General features: G+C 43.4%; 1 protein-coding gene across 7 annotated transcripts in view; it reads right to left on the bottom strand.

The window, feature by feature from the left end:
* caska (calcium/calmodulin-dependent serine protein kinase a) overlaps positions 1 to 18,425 on the bottom strand; it is a 182,220-nt gene that overhangs the window by 33,110 nt on the left and 130,685 nt on the right. For 4 of the 7 annotated variants that reach the window (XM_078262669.1, XM_078262670.1, XM_078262672.1 and 1 more), the window contains exons 12-14: positions 17,338 to 17,415; positions 7,314 to 7,361; positions 4,440 to 4,520 (exon numbers count right to left, since the gene is read on the bottom strand). In XM_078262669.1, the coding sequence (XP_078118795.1) occupies positions 4,440 to 4,520; positions 7,314 to 7,361; positions 17,338 to 17,415 (207 nt within the window). The remainder of the gene's footprint in view (positions 1 to 4,439; positions 4,521 to 7,313; positions 7,362 to 17,337; positions 17,416 to 18,425) is intronic. The other 3 variants (XM_078262671.1, XM_078262673.1, XM_078262675.1) reach the window with 1 other exon arrangement.

Below are 18,425 nucleotides of genomic sequence, written 5' to 3'. Positions count from 1 at the left end.
AAAGGTATTCTCTGTCAAAGTGACGTCAATGCTTCTAGCAAGATAGATAGATAGAGATCTTTATTGTCATTGTATGCAGTACAACGAAATTCTGTTGGAGCCATCCTCCCCAAATAGAAGCATAGAGTAAAAAAGATACATATATACACATATATACACATACACCAGCACATTCTCACCCAAGCACATCTCGCACATACACATTCATCTCGCACATACACATTCATTCCATGTTCTCAATAAATAGCTAGAAAACAGTAAACACAGCAGTTATTATACAGAGTGTGATTGCACTGAGGGGGGTAAGGGATGTGTGTATGTTTTTATGTTTGTATGTGTGGATGTGTGTATGATTTCTGTAATATGTTCACAGCTCTTGGGATTCTCAGTCTGCCTGAGGGGAGGGTGGTGAACAGGGAGTGTCCGGGATGATTGGTTTAAAGAAATGCCAATAAACCAGAGCACGTTTTCCTCCCATCCCAGAATGCTGGGTGGACTATAGCCAGACCCTCCTCCGCAGCGCTGTGGAGGAGGGTCGTGCAAAGTGAGACTAATATTGGGGTAATATTCCGAGATTAAATTAGCAAATTTACAAGAAAAAAAAAAAAAGAGTGGAATCCTGAACCCCAAAAAGACTGTTTGTTGACTGTCTAACTCGATGTAGAGGACAGTGGCTCTCCTGGGAGACGGCTAACAGGCAGGAAGGGGTTTCCATCGTGACCGTAGCTTCAGTTTATTCCCCCTTGTCCTCAGGTGCCTTTGGTGCGTCGCCCCTCTGTCTGTTTGAGTTAACGCAGCATGTGTTGTGTAGCTGCAGAGACGCCGGTGCCTCGCACCCAAAGAGAGTTCAACTCCACTCCGCTGACAGCAGCAGAAGCCCCCGAGTGGCACTTTAACAAACCTGTCTGAACTTCAGAAGACAGCAATCAAACCTCAACAAAGAGGAAAGCTGTCACCATGTTTCCTCAGCGCATGCACGCACACACACACAAGCACACACACGCACACATTTACACAAACACAAGCACACACTCACACAGAGAGAGAGACACACACACACACACACAAGCACACACTCACACAGAGAGAGAGACACACACACACACTCACACAAGCACACACACACACACACAGAGAGAGACACACACACACACACGCAGAGAGAGACACACACACACACACACACACACACACACACACACACAGACAGAGACACACGCGCACACACACACACATAGACACACACACACACACAGAGACACATAGAGAGACACACACACACACACACACACACACACACACACACACACACACACACACACACACACAGCCGAGGAAGGAGAGCAGATCAGAGAGGCAGACACATGAAGGCAGCGTCTCTAACTTCCATGTCAAACTACATCACACACAAAAGAAACTTCATGTTCCGTGACACACAAGTTAAGGGTGTGTGCGTGTGTGTGTGTGTGTGTGTGCGTGTGCCATTAATGAGGACAGGGTTAGGGGTTAACTAATCCTCCCGTTCCGTGTGGGTGTGCTCGAGTCAATACGAGAAAGCAAGAAAGAAAAAAAAAGTGATGAAATGAAAAGATAAAAAAGTGTGAAAGATAAGAACCGCAGAGCGAGAGAGGAACATCGGGGAGATTTTAAGATCATCTGATGCCCCGGTCCAATTCTCTGAAAAGACGTATGTGTATATATTTTTTTTAAACAGTCATCAACACGCCTGTGGACTTCAATAACAAGCAGAAGACGTGTGTCGACATCAGAGAGGTGTCCACGAAAACACTCTCCTTCAGCCGCCACAAGCGTTAGAAGCATTAGCATGACCACACTTTGAGACAATGAACGGGACATAGACACTTATCAGCACGCCTCACATTCATTTATAACACTCACCCATATATATATATTTTGGTTCACAATAAAAAAAACTATTTTTTGACACTTTTTGGCATTTCCTTTGACATTTTTGACAACCAAACTGTAAGTGAGAAGACTATAGGACCAGTGATGGTGCTCTGTGTGACTGTACTGACAGAAATCAAACAGTTACAGACTCAAGGTTTTTGCAATAAAAGAAAGAATAGCTCTGTTAAGATTAAGAATTGTTGTCTCGTCTTTCCACCAAATAATAGAAAAGAAGTATCGATAACGGTATCGATAAAGACTCGGATCGTTAAGCAGTCTCCAAAATGGTATCAATATCAATACAAATGAATATATTCCCTATTCATACCATGTGGTTGGTGATCGACTCACACTCACACTTCCGTTTTTATTTATTATTGGCCATGTTGGCTACTGGTGTTTTGGGTTTTTTGAATCTATATGTACGTTGTCGTATTGATAACTGTATTCCTATTTGTACTTCTATTTTTCCTGTCACTCTGTTGTGTAATGGGGCTGGGCAATATATCGATATTATATCAACATCGATATATGAGGCTAGATATGGTCTTACATTTAGGATATTGTAATATCGTGATATGACACACGTGTTGTCTTTTCCTGGGTTTTTTTACGGCTGCATTACAGTGAAGTGACGTAATATTCTGGACTTACCGGACTGGTTGGTGATTATTCATTAAAACTCCCACTGTGTAAATATTGTGTAGCACCGATAGTGAACCCTTCAATATCGCCACAATATCGACATCGATGGATTTGGTCAAAAATATCGTGATATTTGATTTTCTCCATATCGCCCAGCTCTAGTAAGGATTGTGATGTATGTTGGGACCCCCCTCGAAAACGAGATGATACATCTCAAGGGGTTTATCCTAATAAACTGAGATGAACACTCACTTGAACTCGTTGGAATGTTGACGGTGCCTCTCTCCCCCCCCTCCCCTCTGTCGGTCCGTTCACGCTGTCGTAGCGCTACAAGGGAGCCGGGCCTCTGACCCGACACATCGCATCACACTACGCCTTATTGACCTCCATCCACACCTCCCCTCCTCTCTCTCTCCCTCCCATTCGTCTTGATTACTGGTCTTTTCTCATTTCTTATCATTTCATTTTGATGCACTCTTCTCTTCCTCATTTCTGCCCTCCCCCTGCGTCGCCCCGCTCCGTTGGTCTGTCTGTCTGATATGGAGCCGGCCACTGATCAGAGGGCAAAATCAGACGCATTAATGTGATAGGATTAGCAGCGGAGGCTGCTGACAGCCCTACAGTGACTTTCCCTTGACTGGATTAACCCTTTCGCTGCTCAGGTCCTCAGACAGTTCAAACACACGGCAGACATTTCTGTTAACGCTCCCGTCATCCTCGGGTCCCCGCTTTCAAAGTTTCTATATCAGAAATATGGGTTTCTTACAACCGGATTGCCCAAACATAACACAGATGGGTCCATACGTTGGTCTTCACATGTAAAATGAATGATCAGTTCCCTACCTTAATTTATGGATGTTTTATTCAATGTTATAGCATTTGAAAAAAATTATTTGAATGGTTTCAAAACGGTATTCTGACTAAAGTTTGACATTAACCAGTCAGTGATTATCCATCTCAAACAAATAATTCATGATTTGAGCTTTTTTGTTTTACTCAAAAAATAGATATAATTTCATATAAATGAGGTGTATTGATCATGACTTTACAAAATAAGTGTAACACTATAGTGGTAATAGGTTGGTGTGAGTGGTATTTATTCTGGTGGTAGCAAAAGAAAGTGCAGAAAACGTCGAAAAAAACTACAAAAAGGTTTTAAAAAGTGACAAAAATCGTGAAAAAACTGATTTTGACCCGGTAGGACAAACAAGTTGCAACGGGGAAGACAACACAAGGGTTAAATGATGTTTTAAGCGTTTTCACAGATACTTTCAAATTAAGAAGGTACTTTCAAATGCCAAAACATTCTGTTTGCCAAATTATTATTTCTTTGTGTCAGGGCTGCAACTAACGATCATTTCATCGTCGATTAATCTGTCGATTACTTTCTGAATGAAAGGGTTAGCTGTTTGGTCTCTAAAATGTCAGAAAATGGTGAAAAATGTGGATCAGTGTTTCCCCAAAAAGCCCGAGATGACGTCCTCAAATGTCTCGTTTTGTCCACAACTCAAAAGATATTCAGTTTACTGTCACAGAGGAGAGAAGACACTAGAACATATTCACATTTAACAAGCTGACATCAGAGAAGTTTGAAAAATTACTCAAACCAGTTAATCCGATGTAGAAAATAAAGCTGAAAAGCCTGACTCACACCTGTGTCTCTCTTTTTGTAGCTCTTTCTAACGTCACGTAGAGCCAAGTGACATTATAAAGCTGCTGGCTGCTGAGGCCTGCAGAGTCTGTCCAACAGAGATACAGGGATTCAGGCCTGCTTTGTCTAGCTTACGTCTGTTTAGTTAAGAGGCCTCCATGACCTGAACCCGTCTGAGAGGCATGACGGACGTGTGTGTGTGCGTGCGTGTGTGTTTTCTTTTTTGACTCACCATGAAATGAGGCTGGGTCAGTATCCGTCTGAGTTCCTTAGCTTCGTGGTTCTCTGGGTAGCAGGAGATCTCTTCCAGTACCTGAAGATGTTTAGAGAGGGAAAAAGCTTCACAACAGTTTGCTTTAAAGCTGCAGTAGTTCTTCCAAATTACACACACACACACACACAGGTACTCTGCACCCTGCTGTACCTGCTGCCCCTCAGACAGGCTGTCCAGAACGACCAAACAACCTCGCAGCCCCCCTTGACCCCGCCCCCTATACCTCCACAGCCAATGGGAGACTGACTCTGGACACCACTGGGAGTGGGGGGGAGGGTCAAGGCTCTGCCCCCCTTCTGACAGGACTGGATGTCAGCTGCAGTTATGTTGCGCCTGACTGGTGAATGTGGCATTGTAGAGGTGAGCCGAGGCCTCTGAAGGTGTGTGTGTGTGTCATTGATGCACATTCTTTCTAAGTATGCCTGTTAATCAGAAGGGGTGTGAGGAAAAAAAAAAAAGCGACAACGTTGTTGAATATCGCCATAACAAAATTACTAGCGGTAAATAAACAGATATTATAGTGCACTCAGTTCGGCATTTCTGCTGCTTTCAATATTCTGCTAAGATACAACAAATTGAAGGGCTGAGACGGTATGCTTTTGTCCCGACTCGATTCTTTCACGAGACATGGGCGCTGAAGTATTGCGGGGTTTTTCCCTTCTTTAACAAAAACAAAAGTTGAATAATACACTTCTAGAGACAATATATCATGAGACATTTCTAAAAACTAATTGTTTTCTAAGAATAATGCAAAGGCAAGGCGGGCCTGCTTGGTTCTTTTGGTGAATGATTGTAAAGATTTACAAAGAATATGTTTAGGTCATTTCCTCTCTGACTGGGACGTTTTGGCACCAATTGGTGGGATTGCTGTGGACGAAGTACACACAGAGATACACCGGTAAGAGCTACTGAGGTCTAACCATGTATCAGCTCATTTAAATAGCTCACCTTAACTTTATTGTGTCAACAGTTAACTTCATTTAATATTTTATGAGGAGTTTTCTTTTGCAACGTCCACATGTTCCACCAGAACAAGTTCCTTCCAGAGACTATTTTGCAGAGCCACCGTCGCTGCATCCGGAGCTTAGCGCCGCCCAAGACCATTGTGATTGGTTTAAAGAAATGTAAACAACCCAGAGCATTTTCCCCCCCCCTATCCCAGAATGCATCTGCGGTGTAGCCAGACTTTACTTCACAGAGCTGTGGAGATAGAGCTGGCAATGCGAGACTATGTTAGATAGCTTATCCACAGAAGATTACTCTAGCAATTAAAGCTATAGTGCGTAGTTTCTGACATGACGGACTCTTCAGAAGAGGTCGTTATCTTCACTCGAGCTTCTGCGCGGGAAAGTCCCCGGATGACACAATCTTCTGAACACAGTCAGACTGAGAGATCCAGAGAGAGATGTGTGGAGCTGATAGTCTTAATCAGCTTTGTAGCAACTCATTTGGTAACAGACGTTCATTAATATTGAAAAGTTACGCACTAAAGCTTTAATTTGTTAAACACAACAAAATTCCACAGCTGTTTCTTTTTTTAACAATGTATTTATAATTTTTTATTGCAATTACAGTCCATAAATATGTTCCTTTATCCCCACTGCATATGAAAAAGGTCAGGTATATTACTGTTGTATTTATTCAATTTAACAGTTGTGTGTCAATTCCATTGGAGTAGCTTTAAATGAGAGTTTGCTGTTTGTTTCTGAGACGCTTCACAAGTTTTCTTCCAATCGTTTTCTGAAATGTCCTCTTTTAGGTCCGCCCTCCATGACCCTGTTGTATTGTTGATTCTGTTGTGTTTTTCAAATGCCAGATGTTCTGTGCATGAATTATTGTAAATACATTCATGTTTGTTTATCTTAAAGGAACACGCCGACTTATTGGGACTTTAGCTTATTCACCATATCACCCAGAGTTAGATAAGGCCATACATACCCTTCTCATCTCATGTACAAATAACTAGGTCACATGAGACACAGCCATCTTCTAACCGTATACATACTGGGAACTATATTCTCAGAAGGCGAAGCACTGCTACTACTTCTTCTGGGCGGAGTGATTTGCTCGCAGCACCTGAGAAGCCCCGTGGTGAGGAGCAGAGAGTTCACCTGGAGTTTGCTGCGAGAAAATCACTCCGCCCAAGTAGCAGAAGTAGCAGTGCTTCGCCTTCTGAGAATATAGTTCCCAGTTTATATACAGTTAGAAGATGGCTGTGTGTCATGTGACCTTGTTATTTGTACATGCTGTGACTATACAAATCACAACATGTAAATAGGAACATGTTGGCGTTATTTTGTCACTTATTGGGAGCAGTAGGCTAGATGGAGCCGGTTACCTCCAGGATCTGTGCTAAGCTAGGCTAGATGGAGCCGGTTACCTCCAGGATCTGTGCTAAGCTAGGCTAGATGGAGCCGGTTACCTCCAGGATCTGTGCTAAGCTAGACTAGATGGAGCCAGTTACCTCCAGGATCTGTGCTAAGCTAGGCTAGATGGAACCAGTTACCTCCAGGATCTGTGCTAAGCTAGGCTAGTTGGAGCTGGTTACCTCCAGGATCTGTGCTAAGCTAGGCTAGCGGTGGGTGCGTCAGACAGAGTTACGACACGCACAGAGATGAGAAGGGTATGTATGGACTTATCTAACCTGGGGTTTACGGTGAATAAGCTAATGTCCCAATAAGTCGGCGTGTTCCTTTAATAAAGAAACACATGGATATTATCCACATCTTCACTCCCCCTCAGTCCAAAACCACCTCCAGTTCTGCCTTCTGCTCAACTCGTTGCATATAAACATCGTGAACGTGGCACCGTGGTGCTGTGTTGAGGGCTTACATATTCCAGATGTTTCAAAGCGCCACTTGCTTCGTCTTGGGAGGAACTCTTTAGTGGAGGAAGACACAGGAAGAAGGTTAAACAAGCTGCTGACCGTTTAGTCTTTAATCCATGCCCACCTGTGTGAATGCCCTGGGAGTTTATGAGATTAGTATCTACAGCCAAAGCAGGTAACTTCACTCCGAAGAAAGATGAGCTGACAGAACTTATCCAGCTGATAAGTTTGGAGGTAAAGAAGTGAGGGATTAGTGCAGTCGGAACAAAGCTTTGGTGAAGTTTGAAGCACCTTATCGCCGCTCAGCGGGGGGCGAATAAAACCACAAGAGTCCGCTGGAAGCTGCAGTCGGATTGGTTCAAAGCGTTTCAGCCAGTGAATCAGTAGAGACAGAAGTAAAGCAGCGGAAGGGGGGGGGGGGGTCGTCCGTGAAGGAACAACCAAGATTAAATGAGTTAATTTGAGGTCAAACTGTACGCCCATGGGCGTGTGTGATGATTCAAACCCTAACCCTATCAAACTAGTGGGGTCAGCCCAATGGTCCCACAGCCCAATGGTCCCACAGCCCTATGGTCCCACAGCCCTATGGTCCCACAGCCCTATGGTCCCACAGCCCTATGGTCCCACAGCCCTATGGTCCCACAGCCCTATGTTCTCACAGTCCAATGGTCCCACAGCCCAATGGTCCCACAGCCCAATGTTCCCACAGCCCAATGGTCCCACAGCCCTATGGTCCCACAGCCCTATGTTCCCACAGCCCTATGTTCCCACAGCCCAATGGTTCCACAGCCCAATGGTCCCACAGCCCTATGTTCTCACAGTCCAATGGTCCCACAGCCCAATGGTCCCACAGCCCTATGTTCCCACAGCCCTATGTTCCCACATTTCTAGGACATTTTCAAAATTAGGTCTTGTGATAACATCTGATATAAATTCATGAAAAAGGAAATGTGGGAACATAGGGCCTAATTTTGGAGAAAAGAATCTTAGAAATGTGGGAACATGGGCTGTGGGAACATAGGCAGGCTCCCAAACTAGTGATAGCAGTTCGCTACAAGATAAACAATGGAGCTGCAAAGTGCGACTTGATCTGAAAGAAAAACAAAGTAAAAATTCTCTGATATCAGCTTCTTAAATGTGAATATGTTCTAGTTTCTTCTCTCCTCTGTGACAGTACTGAATATCTTTGAGTTGTAGACAAAACGAGACATTTGAGGACGTCATCTTGGGCTTTTGGCAAACACTGATTTTTTTCTGACATTTTAGAGACCAAACAACAGGGCGCTCCAGTTTGTTTTTTACTTTCTTATCGTTTTATTGAGTGTCTATTGAGGATGTTAATGTTTATCCGTGAGTGAAAGCACCAGTGATCCAAAGATGCGGCTTCTAAGGACTTCCGAGCAACTGTTTGCAATATTTATTGCGATAACGCTACTGCTTGAACTCTCCACCTGCCACGGTTCGGAGTACGGAGTACTAAGGAAAGTTATTCACAGCCGAGAGTTTCTGATCTCGCTACGAACATCGTCTGCCGGTATTATACCAGATATTCCGGCGGAACTGTGCAGATTGCATGCACGAAGCAAACATCGGAAAAGAGGGAGAGGCCTGCATCGGAGACTTAAAAATCTCAGGCTTGACAACCGCCGTAGGCTACCCCCACTCCCCACAATCCTGCTGTCAAATGTCCAGTCATTAAGACACAAGACAGATGAGCTGGAAGCTTGGATCCGGTGCAAAACCGGCATAAATGACACTCGCCTTTTCGGAAACATGGCTGAGGGAGTCAGACCGGGACGAGGACTTAATCATAAATGGGTTTGGAAGCCCAATTCGCCTGGACCGAGACCCAAATACAACTGGGAAAAGTCGGGGAGGAGGAGTGTGCCTCTACGTAAATAAAAGGTACTGTAATACTGTGGCAGTGAGAGAAAGAACATGCACTTCGGACATCGAATTGTTGACTGTGTCTCTCCGGCCGTTCTCATTTACATCGAGAGTTCCAACAGCTGTTTTATACGCTTGTGTATATTCACCCGCGAGCCAATGCTTCAATCGCAGCGCAAGTGATCGCTGATGACACTCATAGACTGGATTCTATTTGCCCAAAGGCTCCCAAGTTTTTCTTGGGAGATTATAATCACTGCATCTTAGACAAGACCCTGAGATCATATGAACAGTATATAACTTGCTCTACAACGCAGAAGAATACCACCTTAGATCTCTGCTATGGCTCAATAAATGGGCCCTATAGATCCATGGCCATGCCGCCGCCTTGGTGCCTCCTACCACAATAGTATATATCTGATGCCTGTGTACAAGCCCGCTTTCAGACGCCTTGAGCCTGAGGAGAAAACCATAAAACTCTGGACAGAAGACAGCATTTCCTCTCTACAGGGGTGTCTGGAATGTATGGATTGTTTTTACGACACTTGTAGTGACATTAATGAACTTACGGAAACAATGTCTGGCTATGTCAAATATTGTGTTGATATGGTTATTCCATCTAAAAAGGTGGTCATTTATCCTAATAACAAGCCATGGGTCACGAAGGAGCTGAAAAGTGTTATCAACAGGAAAAAAAAGACATTCTATTTAGGGGACCTGGTAGAGAAAAAAGCTGAAAGCAAAAATCCAGTACAAGAATACAATTGAAAATCAATATAATAGTGGGGATCTAAAAGCAGCCTGGCAAGGTATTAAAACTATGGCAGCCATTAACCAGCCTGTATGCACAACAGGGCAACCAATAAAATTGAATGGTATAGATCAGGGATCGTCAACAGGGGGTCCGGGACCCCTAGGGAGTCCTCAGAGTCACTGCAGGGGGGCCTGCAAGTTTTTTTTTTAAATTAAAAAGTGAATCCAACATATTACTAGAAAATATAAACTCCCACTGATGATAGGCTTACTGGACTATAGGTAAGGTAGTCACTAAGATACAGTTCATCCAAAGGATTCACTGGGCCGCATGTATGTTTTAGATAAAAGTATTTTTTTATAAAATCATGCCAACAATTATAAGGCATTTTTTTTAAAGCTTAGTATTCTATGCGAAACTTGTATGTATAAAGGCTTGAGGCTGCCCTACAAGTTACTTTAGGCCCAGTTTAATATGCAACTTCATTTTATACAAATGAGTTTGTTCCGTCTCTCTTTCAGTGAAGGGGTCCTTGGTTTAAAAAACGTTGAAGACCCCTGGTATAGACGACGGAGATTTGCCAGACACTTTTAATCAATTCTTCTGCAGGTTTGAAAGGTCCTTCTCAGATAGTATAGTCACATTGAGAGAGACGTTAATGCCTCAGAGAGGGACAGAAATACAACAGGCAAAAGTCACAACACTACTTAAAAACCCCAAAATAGGAAAGGCTACTGGTCCTGACGCCATCTGTGGGCGTACACTGCGCTACTGCGCCGAGCAGCTTAGTGAGGCGTTTACAGTTATCTTTCAAAAATGTGCTGACAGTGGGGATATACCTGACTTATGGAAAACATCAACAGTAATACCCATCCCCAAAACTAAATCTCCTAAAGACCTCAATGAATTCAGACCATTTGCACTAAACTCCCTGGTAATGAAGTGCTTTGAAAAGATCTTGAAGGACACAATCATCCCCCTAACTGTTGATAAATTAGATCCACTACAATTTGCATATCAAGCGGGCAAGGGTGTAGTGGATACAAAGCTCTTCATTCGTGACAGGGTGTATAAACATCTTGAGAAACCTGCATCACATGCAAGAATTTTATTTGCTGACTTTAGTTCAGCCTCACATTGTAATTGAACGATTAGCCTCATATTTTAAGTTCCCCAAGCAGATCTTATTACTAGTTTAAAATGTTTTAACAAACAGAAGACAGCAGGTCTATGTAAATGGTAATATGTCTTCTGTCATTGTATCAAACACAGGCTCTCCCCAGGGCTGCGTGCTCTCCCCTCCCCTCCCCCTGCTTTTTATATTATACACTGACAACTGCAGGTCATCTCAGGAGAACAGCTACTTGGTGAAGTTTTCAGATGACCCAGCCCTGTTGTCCCTCCTCCAGGGCAACCAATCTGATCATAACGGTGCCCTTACGGAATATGTCAGATGGTGTGACGACAGCTTCCTTGATTTAAATGTGTCTAAAACTAGTCAATCATAGACTTTAGAAGGCACAGTGGCGAACCAAAACCGGGTGTAATACACAATGAAAATGTTCAAATAGTCCAAACATACAAGTACTTAGGCACAGTGTTTGACTCACAACCGAAATTCAGTGAGAACACTGATAGCATTATTAAGCGAGCAAACCAAAGAATATACCTACTGAGGAAGCTTAACTCTTTTGGGGTCTGTAAAAGAATTATATGCACATTCAATCAAGCCTTCATTGAGAGTCTATTAACATTTTCTTTCTTATGTTGGTTTAATGGACTATCCGTGAAAGACAAAAAGAGCTTGAGCGACATTGTTATGGTATGCTCAAAAATCACTGGTACCCGGTTAAAAGATCACTGGTCTCGCTGGAAAACACCAGCAGACAGAATAATGTGCCAACCAGATCATGTACACAGTGATGGATTGGTTATCCTTCAGTCAGGTCGGCGGTACTATGTGCCAATACGGAAAACTAACCGCTATGCCAACTCATTCATTCCCTCTGCTGTAAGACTGGTAAATGAAAACACATAACTATAACAAAACTGGTTCTTGCACTCCGCTACTCTGTTCCGTCACTGGCAGGTGAATGTGAAAATGTGTGTGTGTGGGTGTGTGTGTGTGTGTGTGTGTGTGTGTGTGTGTGTGTGTGTGGGTGTGTGTGTGTGTGTGGGTGTGTGTGTGGGTGTGGGTGTGGGTGTAACGATTGGGTCATGTGTAAATGTGGGGATGTTACGGGAGAGAGAGAAGCATCTGTATACAGGGGGATGTATGACTGCTGCAGTGCTATTTATTGTTTATTTTAATTTATTATTTTATGACATTACATTATATACATTGCGTGCAAATGCACTTTTTAAGTTTAACCCTTAATGGATGGGTTGGCTGTAAAACTGAATTGCCCCCTTGGGGACTAAAACAGTTATCTGAATCTGAATAATCGAGGAAATACTGAAATAGTATTCAACCCCCTAATGCAGCACGAGTAGACTTTATATTTCACACTTACTGATTTCCGTCAGATGGTTTATAGATCTCGAGATTTCTGTCACATTTGAAGGCAGCCTCAATCACGGAGAAAAAGATAAATATAGACAGAGCTACTGTACTTTGTTGTTGCAGGAAACAGTCACAGGAGGTTATTTTGAATCATCACCACACACCCATGTGGGGGTGTGTGGTGATTCAAAATAACCTCCCGGCATGGTGATAGCAAGAGTGTTAAACTAACAGTCAGGTGAAACTCCTTTTGGTCGCTGTGATTGTTCTTCTTGTTCATATTAAGCCCAGTTCAGACCAAAGATTCGCGACGAGACAAAACTGTTTTAGAACGTTGCAGAGAAAAGTTGCAGCGGTCTGAACCGGCCCGTCTCAGCTCGACTCAAACCAGCTGATGGTGTCGCTGCGACTCAGCTGGTGGAGTCTCCAGAGGCTGGTTTTAGGACGTAAGAGACGTCTCCTGTTTCAACAGCCAGTCTCCAGAGGCTGGTTTTAGGACGTAAGAGACGTCTCCTGTTTCAACAGCCAATAGAGACGTCAGCTGGTGGAGTCTCCAGAGGCTGGTTTTAGGACGTAAGACACGTCTCCTGTTTCAACAGACAATAGAGACGTCAGCTGGTGGAGTCTCCAGAGGCTGGTTTTAGGACGTAAGAGACGTCTCCTGTTTCAACAGCCAATAGAGAAGTCAGCTGGTAAAGTCAGCTATAAACTATAGAAATAAAATGATCCATAATATATAATTCCAAATATTCCAAAGTTTATCTGAGGTAAGTATGAGGCGTCAGCCAGCAGAGTTCAAAATGAAGTGTTCATCTCGTAGCGATCTCTTGAGAACGGGAACTGATCATTTAAGGAGAAATAAAGACGATCGCCGTTGTAAGAAAAAGTCTTTGCTGTTGTTTTTCCTTTTTGCCAGTTAAGCATACATTAGAAGAACTACAGAAGGAAAGTACTTGTTGCCAAGGTAAGGACTAATAGGGATCCAAATAAACATGTTTTCCACAGCGCGGCGGAGGAAGGTCTGCCTAGTCCACCCAGCATTCTGGGATGGGAGAAAAACGTGCTCTGGTTTATTGGCATTTCTTTAAACCAATCACAATCATCTTGGGCGGCGCCTCTGCTAAATAGTCTCGGGAAGGAACTTGTTTTGGTGGAACATGTGTACGTTCAAAAGTTGTTTTAGTCGTGCAACAAGATTGGACAGATAGTCTAGCTAGCTGTCTGGATTTACCCTGCAGAGATCTGAGGAGCAGTTAACCACAGTCCTCACAAATCCACCGGAGGTTAGAACGCCAACACAGAGAAAGAGGAAGGGGACGGACATCTGGTCGAAATGAGGGACACCCGGCGGAATTTCCGGCGGCATCGGAAGTAGAACGTAGGATAAGACTACACTGACGCCTACGTTGTTACTACAGCAACATATACAGGTAGGGTGGTGATGTCTGGACACATACATCCGATCTGATCACTTGCAAATAACAGTGCAGACAGTCTGTCTTGAAGATCAGATTTGAGAAACAAATGGGATTTGACTGCAGTCTGAATGTAGCCTTAGTCTGGCCAGGACAAACTGTCTACTCTGAGATGCTTTAAACAGTCTGGTTAAAAGCAGATTTTAGTGTGTTTGTAATACTGACGTGTCTGTCAGAAAACTAATGAAAGACGATTTTCATAGTTTCACACCCACACAGGCAATGTGGCATCTGTTGTGGCTCCATCCACAACTTTAGATGCATCTAAAACTAATTTAGGTAGGAAAATGCGAACCAGACTCTGTAATGATATAAGCAGACTTCTCGGACACAGGGAACCAGAGCTGTGTTAATTAGCCAGGTCTCTTTGACACGAACAGAAACCACATAAAACACAGCTCCGCTCCCCTTAAATGGCTTTCTCCGTCTTAACAGCGCTGGGATTTAAGACGCCAGCCCTCACCCACTCCCTAACTGCTCAGGCTTTTTAATTGCTCCTCTCAACAAAGCACACAACGCAAATACGGCAGCAATTTCTGTAGCCGCACACACACACACACACACACACACACACACACACACACACACACGTTTTCCCCTCACACACTTCTTTCACTCTCCTTGTTAAGCACCATGTTCCAGCAAGTGTTACGCTGAGAGGTAAACACATGAACCCAAACTAACTGTGTGTTTGTGAATTCATCATCGCCGGGGGTCTGACCCTGGAGACCATAATGCAACTCTCTGTGAAGAAAGCAAAAACCAGACTAATAGTCTGCAGACACACTGTTGGTGTGTGTGTGTGTGTCTGTGTGTGTGTGAGCGTGCGTGCGTGTGTATGTGTGTGTGTGCGTATGCACGTCTGTGTGTGTGTGTGCGCGTGCGTGCGTCTGTCTGTCTGTGTCTGAGTGTGTGCGTGTGTGTATGCGCGTCTGTGTGTGTGTGTGTGTCTGCGTCTGAGTGTGTGTGTGTGTATGCACGTCTGTGTGTGTGTGTGTGTGTGTCTCTAATGAGGAAGGTCAAACCCAGAAGTGGGAGATCTTTATTAAACAGGCCAGTGGGCTGCTGCTCCAACAATGAGCCTGAGTCTCGGGGAGCTGGATCATGAACAAACAAACCTCGAGAGGTCCCGGACGTTTGTGAGGAAGCTCACAGAGGACTTAATAACTCAACATAAATAATTTAATAGTTCAATCTCTCTCGCTCTTTTGTGTTTTTTTTGGTTCAATATGATTTCAGTGGAGCTGTAAACCAAACTGCAGGAAGGCCTGGGCCGTTTGTCCTCCAAGTGCTCCAGTTTCACTTCAAAGACATCAAAGTCACTCAAGTCTTAGAGTACAAATCTGAGTTACACAGTGGTGGAAGAAGTATTCAGATCCTTTACTTAAGTAAAAGTACTAATACTAGAGTGTAAAAAGTCCTGCATTGAAAATGTTACTTAAGTAAAGGTACGTAAGTTATTAAAAGTACTCAATGCAGAAAAATCCTCCCATTTTAGAAACTGGAAAGGATCCAAACAGTTGTGATTTTATAAACTACATGTGTTTTGTGTGCAAACATCTTAACGTGTAAAGTAACTAAAGCTGTCAGATGAATGTAGTGGAGTAAAAAGTACAATATTTCTCTCTGAAATGTAGCGGAGTAGAAGTAGAAAGTGGCATGAAAAGAAAAGACTCAAGTAAAGTAGAAGTACCTCAACATTTGTACTTAAGTACTAGCCTGGCAAGCCAGCCCCACATCCAGATGTTGGGTCTGGGAACTCACCATTGGAAGGACTTAATCCGAGGGGCGGGACAAACGGTTGTCTTTCAAATTCCCTCTGCACGCAATAGGATAGTGCTACAACCAACCAGAGCAACACTAGTTGATAGATTAAACTTTTGCCGTATCCGGTCGGCAAAACTGCAAACACATCTTCCTTTTTTAAGAATGACTTCAGTGCCGTTCTTTGTTCTTTTCTCAGAGAAAAGCTGAACTCCAAGTCGTCCAGAGTCGCGGCCAAAGCCGATTCCAAAGACCACCGTTCGCCAGCAGCAGCAGCCATAAGCCCCGCCCACCGACTCTATACACAATGTGATTGGCCCGGCCAGAGTTTGGTTTTTCCAGCTCGCAAGCCAACGGAGAGTTGCTAGACGACCCTGGCAATTACATTTTCTGCCACTAGGGTGGTCTAGATTTCTAGGCTACTTAAGTACAGTACTGGAGTAAATGTACTTAGTTACATTCCACCACTTCAGGTACATGTATTTTATTTGAGTATTTCCTTTTAATGCCACTTTATACCCTACACACATACTTTACACAGAGGGAAATGTACTTTTTAGGGCTGCACAATGTTTAGCTTTTTTATTGTGGCGATGTCAACTTGCACATCGCGTAAGACTGTGTTAGTGCACTGGCTATATTTCGTCTGGTACGCGCCATGCTGTTAACTCTCTGGCCAATCAGACAGAGAGCTCTTAGCGTTAGGCATCGTCTGATTGGGCAGAATCTGAGCGCATGCGAGTGAGGTTTATTAGACTAGTGCTGCCGTAATACTCTGCATGGTCGAAGGAGGACAGTGTTTCAACATGAGTGCAGACGAAATGTATTGTTTTTAACGTTTAATGTTTTTTAGGTTATTTGAAACAGAGTATCAGTAGAAAACTGCACTCGATTGGTTAGTTTGTTTGTTAGTTTAGTTAGTTCCTAACCCTTTTAAACACCAAAGTCACACAATAACTATCTAATATCTATTTTCTGTGATTCCCCTCAAGCCCATCACCCCCACCCATCCATCCTACTTTGCCCCAGATTGATCTCACACACACACACACACACACACACACACACACGACAACTGACTGTGTGAACACATTACGCACACACGTGAAAATTAACATATTTAGTTTGTTTTGTTACATTTTTGCTGCTCTGTTAATGTTTCTTGTTTGTGTTGTTTGATTTTTGCTGGTCTGGTAATGTTTTGTCTTCTGTCCTGCAATAAAAAAAAAATAAAAAAATGAAAGAAAGAGCTGAAGTATGTCTTTTAAAATCCTCCGTAAGTATTTCCAGTTTTTCTGAGGCTACCTGAGACACAGCAAGTTGTGCCCCGACCCACCGTCCCTCTGAGAGCAGCTTGTTTCCGTGAACAGAGAGGTGAGCAGAATGCTCCGCAGCAGTGACGAGTTAGAGCTTTAGTGAGCGAGAGGCTGGAGGGATTAATGCAGCCCGACACAGACAGAAGTGTGAGCTTAAAGAGGAAACCAGCGGCTATTGAATCTGTCACCTACACAGCGTGTTAAAATTCATCATCACATGCATCACACAGAGAAGAACAGGACAAACAAAGAGTGCACATATGCTTGTGTTAAAGCTGATGTGTGTGTGTAATGGTTAGCGGGAGATCATGCGTGTGTGTGTTTGTTCACCTCTTTGGCTCTCTGCACGGCATCACTGGGGGGGCTCCTGATCTGTGGAGACGACTTGGTATTGATCTTATCGTAGAGCTGAAACAAAAGATAAACATCCGTTAAAAAGTTAATCAATCAATCAGTGAGGTCAACGCGATCAGTGACCGATCAACACGTTTGTCGGATGAGATAAAGCCGATCACGGCTGCACTTGTGATACCGACACATTGTTTTTCCATGATTATTGATGCATTTAAACCTCTGTAAAATGTAAAGATGGGTTTCTACACTTGTACAACACAACACACGTTTCAAAGAGATGAAGAAATACTTGATCTATTAATTGAATTTGTATAGGGGCAAGTATGTAGCAGAAACCAATGCCACACACCACAGCGTTTATAGCCTAGTGTTAGAATATCAGTTTAGTGTCTTTTGAGTAGTGAGCTGATTAATACGTGCCATGAGTAGAAGGCTGATAAGCCAGATCCGCAGGAATGTGGAGGAGATGATGGTGGAGATTAATTGAGGTGATTTTTTCGGCTGCAAATCCGACAACACATTGGCTGTCGTGTTGTATTGGGTGATTTGCAGTCATGTTGTGTGATTTGCTGTGGTGTGAATTGCTGTCGCGTTGTGTGATTTTCTGCCATGTTGTGCGATTTGCTGTCGCGTTGTGTGATTTGCTGTCGTGTTGTGTGATTTGCTGTTGTGTGATTTGCTGTTGTGTTGTGTGATTTGCTGTCGTGTTGTGTGATTTGCTGTCGTGTTGTGTGATTTGCTGTTGTGCGATGTGTTGTCATGTTGTGGGATCAGCTGTCGTGTTGTGTGATTTCCCGTTGTGGTTTGCACTTCAGGGCCACCGTACAAAGTTCTCAAATGGTAAATATTCCTCTACACGAGCTGCCGTAAAATAACTTTACGCTAATAAAAATAAATCTCATCAAATAATCTAATCCAAGAACATTGAATATGGCGTTAAAGTCTGTTATTAAGCACATTTTGCAGTGCAAATGGTTTGTTTTCTTACTCAGAAGATCTCTGAATTGTTTACTGTAAACTGTATTATGTGGCAGGAACCACAGCTATCTGTGTGTGTGGAGACA

This window comes from Sander vitreus, chromosome 11, assembly GCF_031162955.1.
Source record: "Sander vitreus isolate 19-12246 chromosome 11, sanVit1, whole genome shotgun sequence".
In the NCBI taxonomy this organism is placed as follows: Eukaryota; Metazoa; Chordata; class Actinopteri; order Perciformes; family Percidae; genus Sander; species Sander vitreus.
This window is presented reverse-complemented; position numbering and strand designations above follow the sequence as displayed.